Source organism: Drosophila yakuba, chromosome 2L (genome assembly GCF_016746365.2).
Source record: "Drosophila yakuba strain Tai18E2 chromosome 2L, Prin_Dyak_Tai18E2_2.1, whole genome shotgun sequence".
NCBI classification, from domain to species: domain Eukaryota; kingdom Metazoa; phylum Arthropoda; class Insecta; order Diptera; family Drosophilidae; genus Drosophila; species Drosophila yakuba.
In genome coordinates, this window is record NC_052527.2 from 20,858,756 (window position 1) to 20,866,858 (window position 8,103).

The following is an 8,103-nucleotide window of genomic DNA, read 5'->3' on the forward strand; positions in this document are numbered from 1 at the left end:
ATGACTTTCACGGCGTTGATTACATCGGCTGTATTGTTTGAGGCCTTGAATTCCTTGTCTCCTATCTCGTGACTTCTTGTATACTTCTTTGGATTATTGTACTTTCTTCACGATGCCACCTCTTGACTTCCTGTTTGTTGGTTTGAGGTCTTCTTTTGCCCGCCCCTTATCCTTTCAGTTCGGGACTCTGGACAGACTTCTCCCGAAAATTGAACACTTTATCGGGAGGCTGAGGACATTTTATACCGGCGTAGAGCGTTACGGTAAATTGAGGTCACAACTTTTGATTTTCGTCACTATCTTCCACATCTTATAAAGGCTTTGTTTTTGTTGACCTGTCTTATTATTATTTATAATATTTTAATTAATTTAATTTATATATATTTTTATTAACGTTTTTGCAATTTAGTCCTGTTTAAAATTAATGCCATGAATGCACTATATGAAAGGTTATGTTTTCAAATTAAGTATTTTAAACTAAATTTCGATTTCGTTATTAAGATCTCATTTTTCACACTGTGTTGTCTTAATGTACGTCTTCTATAGAAAACACTTTGAAATATATTTATATTTTAGTTAAATTTATATTGAATCGCACTCCACATAGGAATAAAAGGTTTTATGATTATAAAATATATTAATTTTCGATTGATTTTGAAAAAAGATAAATTTAAAACAGCAAGAATGTAATAGTAATTGTAGTGAACTGGTCTTAATTTAATGATCATGTTGGTGCAACTAACCTGTTGACCAATTCAATTTTTGATTGCTGCTTCAGTGTGAACAGGTTTTTAATCAAAGTATCGATAAGACGAAGTTACACATATCGAAACAGTCAATATCTTTCATCTCTAGCATTTGTGTAGGCGCGTAGTTTTTGTTTTAATGAAACAAGGCAAACAAGTTTTTAGGTCATTGGCTTAAGGATACAGATATGGACTTTGACAACGCGAAAGAGAACATTCAGCCGCTGGCCAGCGGTCGCAACGTAAGCCTTCTGCAGGCCTCTCTCAGCCAGGACTCAACCCACGGCCAGGAACTGCTGGCGCAACGCAAGCAAATGGAGGAAGAGGTGCACACCTACACAGGCGCTGATCCTCTCGGTGCCTGGTACAAGCTTATCTGCTGGATCGAGCAGAGCTATCCGGCGGGGGGTAGTTGCTCGGGTCTACAGACTGTTCTTCACCAGTGCCTCACCAAATTCGAAGATGACGAGCGCTACCGTCAGGATAAGCGGCTCATTAAGCTTTTCATTAAATTCGTGAGTGGCCGATCCTATTTTTAGCCCATCACACCGATTTTACATATCTTTTTAGATGGAGAAACAGAAGGACCAGATCGAGTTTTATCAACAGATGTACAACAACGGGATCGGAACAATGCTGGCAGACTTCTATATTGCCTGGGCCTACAGCTACGACTTGAGCGGCAACATGCGCAAGGCCGACGAGATCTTTCGTCTAGGTCTAGAGTGTCGCGCACAGCCTCTAGAGGAGCTAAAGGAGGCCCACCAGCATTTTGGCTATACGGTGGGCCAGCGCATGCTCTACAGCACTGGTGAAGAGGCCAACGCAGTCAACCAGGAACTAAACGACCGAAGGTTAGCGTTGCAATCCCTTCATGGTCGCCGCCAACAGATCTCTAACAGTTTTACTGTGGGAAGCGTCCGTACCGGTGCGGCAGTTAAAAGCGGCCTGCCAGGCGTGGTTCAGGTGAGTAAATATTTTATATTGTTATTTTACCACAAAATGAGCTAGCTAGCCTTGATAACGATACAAATTAACAAGATTAATAATAATAAAATAATATACGAAAATTAGAACAAGCCAATGGCGCATTCAACGCAAAATTTTGATGATTATTAGTGCACATAATTTAACGAGTTTCGTATCTGTACCATCCTTTTGAAATGTGGATTAGTATAAATCCCGTAGAAGAAGCTTTTCCGCTTTTTTTTTTTTTTTAAATATACGTTTAAATATACATTGTCATCATTTAGGTCGAAGCTTCAACCACCAACAGTAGGCGCAATGTTGGTCGGAACGTTGAGGTGTTTAATGACGAAAATTCTGAAGGGAATATCCCAGTCTGTAATTCTGAGACGGAAGTGAAGCCCAGTCTACGCTCCATTATCGACTCGGCTCGCAGTCAGGAGAATATAAAAGAAGTGGTGGCCTGGAATAAGGCAAATGCAAAACGCCACAAGCATGGCAAAATTTTTGGCAGTAACGCATCTCCGGATCTGGGCTTTGATATACACTTGGACGAACAAACAATGCCACCTATTACCAACTACGAGCACCGTCTAGATCAACCTTTTAAATTTCCGACAAACTTTGTGACCAAGAACAGGCCTCAGGAGCCGTGGGTGACGCCTGTTACTATTGAGGACGAGCCAAACGCAAATGGACTTCCTTGCTATAATAAGTGTCTCCTTTACCCTCGTCCCAATCTCGAGTTCTCGCCCGAAGAGTATCGTGCATACTCCTTTTTGAAACACCGCAACCCACAACATTCGTTTGTCTATCGCAATGATGAGTGGTGGGGCACTGGAGGGGTGATCAGGGGAATTCGCTGCTACCCGAATTTCGCCAGGTTTTCCAAGCCACAAGACCTCGATGAGCTAGACAAGTTTTGGAAACCTCCACCGGTACTTGGCCTTCAGGTCGTTTTAGACAAGATTTACAACGAAGTTGAGCAAAAGGAGTATCAGCTAGAGGAGTTGTTAGCATCAAAATGGTTACTAAAACGAAATGTGACAGTTCATGGCGACTTTGACATGGAAGAAACAGTTTGCTTGCCGGGGAACAAGATGCCACGTCGCAAGAGTTTCTTTCCCTCTTCTTCCAGAAAATCTATCATGCCACGTAGAGTTTCCTCTGTACAGGAGGAGAATGAAAAGGAGGAGGATAAAGTCACATTGGTTGTAAAAGATATAGCTTCGCAGTTGTCACCTAAGATACCTAAATCGCCTCCTAATCTAAAGGCAGAGCAAAATCTTAAAATATTTGAGGAATCTGGAGATGCAGATGACCATTTTGCAGTACCGGCCGTTCCTGTTCCAAAAATAGAGATCTTTGAAGACTTGGAAGAGCCGCAGCCACCGCCAAAAACAAGGCATTTGAATTCTGGACCTGTTTATGACGTAGATGAGACGTGCTCCACCCAAATGTTCAACATGTTCATAAAGTCGCAGGCAGTAAGCACTCCGAAGGGCACACAGAAGCAGGCGCCGTCACGTCAATTTGGAACTGTTCTAAAAGAGCTACCGCTACCGGAGGACCCTGCTCATGCTGTTGATTCTCCAGTGGATACACGTTCTCCGACTTTGCGAAAGCAACTATCTACCATATTAGAAACCTCTGAGCACGGAACACAAAGCTTGGCGACTAGCGGAGCCACTACTAAATCGACTATAACCCCCTCGTTTTCACCCGGATCAACCGCGGTTTCTAAATTTGGCAGCAAGGTTGAAGAGAACACTCCCAGTCAAATGCGTCTCCAGCATTTGATTAGTGTTGGTGTATCGGCAGTCGTTGTGGAGCCGGAAAAACAGGACGGTGACAACTTATTGCACCGTGAGTTATGGGAACCCAATGCGCCTAGCGTGCCTACGCTTAAGTCCCTGCGCTTCCAAGAGGATAAGACAGAGACTATTCCCAGACCTCTTGCTTGCTTTCAGGAAGATAAAACTGAAACACTGCCACAAATGCCCATCGCACAACCGGAGGAGTCTATGCATCATGGTTCGTTGCATGCTGAAAATTGTTTTTCCTCACCACAACTTCCCACTTTGGATGATGAAAGCGATTTGTGTGGATTGTTTGGAAAGACACCGCCGAAGATAAATATGTTTGGCTCTTCAAAGCGCAATTTCGATCCAACTTCACAGGTCTTTAAATCGACACAGGACGATATGAGCTCCTTTGTAGAGCTTGGCAACAAACTGGAATCTGCGCCCAGCGTCTGCAAGCTTCAGGATTCCTTTATGACCAACATTTCCTTTGTGCCCGATACGCAGCCTGAAACTTTAGCGCTCCAGAAGTTTGATATCTTTCTCGACGACACACAGCCAAAGGTCACTAAGTCACAACCAGTAGCTTCGATTGGCTCCAACTTAACCTTAGAATCCACGCTGCCGGAAACGCAGCAGGTGGCAATTAGGGAGATAGGGAACCAACAGGAAAATATTGGGCAGTCCCATATGATTGCCTCGTTCATGAAAGATTGCACAGAAATAGGCAGCTGTCCTTCACAGTTACCGACTTCTTTTGTCAAAACAAATACCGCAAGCACATCGAACGAGCTCAAATTTTCTAATGATTCCATGTCAGGATCGTTTATGAAAGTTCCTGTGAATGAAAATTTTAGTGGTTCGAAACCAGCAGACGAATTTTTTGAGTTTAACGCAGCTACTGAAATGTTTGCAACTAATATTAGTATGATAAAAAATTCTACACTGCTGCTTCCTAAAGCAGAAGAAGCAGAGGCGTCGGAATTAAGCATTTACTATAAGAAAACACCATTGACGCCAAAGCAATCTCATCGTTCCTGGTCGCAATCTGATTTAGAAACTCCACCGAAGGAAAAGTTTGTTCACCCCACCTCAAATGGAGATCAAACTCTTTTAAACAAAACGGTAGCTGACGATTATAAAAACCCTTTCAATGTGGAACTGATCAGCTCGCTGCTCGAATCAATTGATTTTTCCATGTACATCGAAAAGTTGCCCCATTGTCAACTGGTTGGCCACGTTAAGCGTCTACATCCTAACACCCACCTGGAAGTACACAACGAAAAGTTTGAGGTGTCGAAAATGATAGGAAAGGGGGCTTATGGCTCAGTTTATCTAGGAAAGCATCTAAAATCTGGCAAGAGGGTGGCGCTCAAGCAGGAACGACCAACAAACTACTGGGAATTCTATATTTGTCTAGAGATTCACAGCCGGTTAACTAGTGAGCAAATGGTAAGCATTAAATAATAACAAATGCGTAGTATATAATTTGTTCAAGATAATATGTTCTAAAAGCGGGTAAAAATGTAACATTTTTAAGATTTGTGTCGCTTGAGATTGCCTTAGAATATCGTTTCAAAGTTTTAAAAGCTTAAAATTGTGGAAAGGATGCCTTCCGGAAGTTTCTGGCGCCTTTCCATGACCGCAAACTTTAAACGTACATAATTTTCTCGAAACCATTTTTTCACAATTGTGTAAGTGATAACAAAAAAACTACTGAACGGTTTTTGATCATCTAGCATTCATTGTAAAGAGAGCATAAAAATTTGTTTAAGATTTTAAAAACAAAACATTTTTACTCGTTTTTTGACAGCATCTACTTACATCGACATTTTTTTATGAAATTTACGAATTTTTATTTTTTTACACAAATTATTATGTCAGTGGCGATATGACTTACAAGACCCTTCAAAATTTGTTGAAATACAATTTTCACTTTTGGAAAAATTAGTTTATTACCTCACGCTTAACTCCAAATAAATGTTATATGGATATATATTTATATCCTACGAAGCGACGGCAAAAAATACCTTTTTTGGGCCTCTAAAGATATTTCTCCTTAATCAGGATAAATCCAAAAAAGTAATTTACATTTGGTTCTTTGGTTCTTTAAGATATTGTGTATTATCTTAAATTTAAAAAAAAACGCAATTTATGTAAATAGATGGTAAGAACATTGGAATCGCAAAGAGCTAACTAATTAATTTTAATAACTATTCATATGACACTTATCCTGAATGTGCAAATTCTTTAACAGATTCCATCATATGCACATATTGACTATTCACTGGTAGGAAACAATTCCAGTGTATATATCTCGGAGTTTTCAGACTATGGTTCTCTGATCGGTGTATGTAACAAGGTTAAGAGTATCACCAACAGGAATTTAGATGAGTATGTAGTAATGCATCTAAGTTGTCAAATGCTCGATATTGTGGATCATCTGCACGCCCTGGGTATAATTCATGCCGACATCAAGCCGGATAACTTTCTACTTATGAAACCGTAATAACCAGAAAGCTTCTTCATCAACACCTCTAATATCACAGGTTTTTCCTGTTCCAGGATATGTGCGGATCCCAACGAAGTTAGCCTGCAGCTTATTGATTTCGGTGTGTCTATTGACATGAAGCTGTTTCCGGACAACCAGACATTTAATTATGTTCATCATGATGACTTGTTCAAGTGCATTGAGATGAGAACGCATCGCCCATGGACCTACCAACTAGATTTATTTGGTCTGGTAAGCGTTATGCATGTGCTGCTATTCGGTCGCTATATGGAAGTAGTGCAACGAGCTCCGAGCACCATTTGGATGCCGAAAACAAACGTGCCACGCTACTTTCAGCGGGTAATGTGGGAAAACATCTTCCGGACTCTGCTTAACATTAGAGATTGTCGCACTATGCCCAATCTGCAGCAACTGCGTACGCAGCTAAAATGTGCGCTGGCCGAAAAGGAAAAATATGTCAGCGAGGCCATCAACAAGTTTAACACGATATTAGAGAAATAGCTGCCTTCTTGTCAAAACATAATAACATAAACATATTAAATTTACATCCCTAAAAACATTCTTGTTAAAAAAATAATGTACATTGAAAAAGTTTCGAATATAACATGAAAAATTCAAAACATTTTTCAAAATGTCTGACAGTTTTGGCCGTTTTGAGGCTGAATACTTGGGTCGGGAACGCATCATTTTACCTTTTCAACGAATCTAAAATAATCGAGTAACGGGTATAATGAAAACCGATTATATATAGTTATTTATTTTAAAATTGTACATTGCTTCCTCCTCATACAGCTAGATGTGATTGCAACCGTACTCCTCCACCAGTGGATGTCATGAAATTGAATTTACAAATTGTACATGTCGCCGTACGTCTTGGGGAAATGATAGAATTCCTGTTGCCAGCAAAGGCGTATCATCCTTTGCATGCTAGATTGGGGCGGTCAGCGGATACTGCAGTGTAAAAGGATTTCTGAGGTGCTTATAAGAACGGGGATACAACTAGCTATTCGTTTGCAACTCGATAGGGTACATCGTACCATACAGAATCCCTGCTGCGGATGCTTTGTTGTTTTTCTTTAAAGAGGTGCGAAGTCAAAACATTACCGTTGGTGGCTACTGTGTCCCGCACTAGGATAAAATGTAATGATCTGTGCCACATTTCTATGAGTCCGTTTGATTGTGGATGGTACCGTAGTATGCATGTGCTACCAATAAGATAATAATGTTAATTGAAATCTGTAGATTCAAATCGGCGATCCAAGCCGAGAAACTTAGTGATGATCAGCCTAAACACTTACGATGTTAGTTTAAAACGTCCACAAAATTACTAGATGGTTCATGGTTATTACGTTAGAAAGCCCATTTTTGTTGTGTAGCTGAGAAAATTAAATTTCCAATGTTCAAGCTGTCATTTGGTTGATCTAAGCGCCTTTTACTGAAAGGCGTAGATGTTTTCGATGTAGATCGTCTACGTTCCAAGCGATTGAATGTTTTTGTCGCTTTTAATCCGAAAGGCATACACTGCAATCCAAAAGTTCAAAGTGTGGGCTGTTATGTGGTAGTACGCCACATGCAGTTTGGTGCAGTAATTTAGTTTAGCTTATGTTTATGTGTAGTGTGATGGTCGGCATATGCCTTTCTCTATTAGAACATTAATTTCTTTTTGGCAGCTGAAGTTTTTTAATGGATAAGCGCAGGTTTCATTAATAGATTTTTTTTTACGTCGACAAATTCATTGATGTGTTCTCGGAACTAGAATATACGCTGCACTTTGGAAACAGGGTGCCTGGTCATGCCTGTGCCATGCATTTGAGTGCTTTAAAACCAACTATGGAGTCGGGTACTCAGTGGTTCTATAGATGAAAGCTGGAATTCCGATTAATGGTCTGCTCAGATAATAGCAGTGTGCATGTCGACGATGAAAAGCACAATTTTTTTCCTTCAGCATTGTGATATTATTTGTAAATTAAAACAAAATAGTGATTGGTTGCTTTTATTTTGTTCTTCTTTTGAGATTTAAGTAAGCTTACGCAGTGTTTGAATTATTAGTAGACATATTTTTCTTATCGCCTAAGGC

The 8,103-nt window shown here is 40.3% G+C and overlaps 1 protein-coding gene across 1 annotated transcript; it reads left to right on the forward strand.

Annotated features, from left to right (window-relative positions):
• The first annotated feature begins 841 nt into the window (after positions 1-841).
• On the forward strand, positions 842-6,646 carry LOC6529090. Its single transcript, XM_039370556.2, has 5 exons — positions 842-1,261; positions 1,317-1,712; positions 2,000-4,966; positions 5,772-6,019; positions 6,080-6,646. Exons 1-5 carry the CDS (start codon positions 935-937, stop codon positions 6,525-6,527), a joined length of 4,386 nt encoding a protein of 1,461 aa, XP_039226490.1. The 5' UTR covers positions 842-934; the 3' UTR covers positions 6,528-6,646.
• Positions 6,647-8,103: the final 1,457 nt, after the last annotated feature.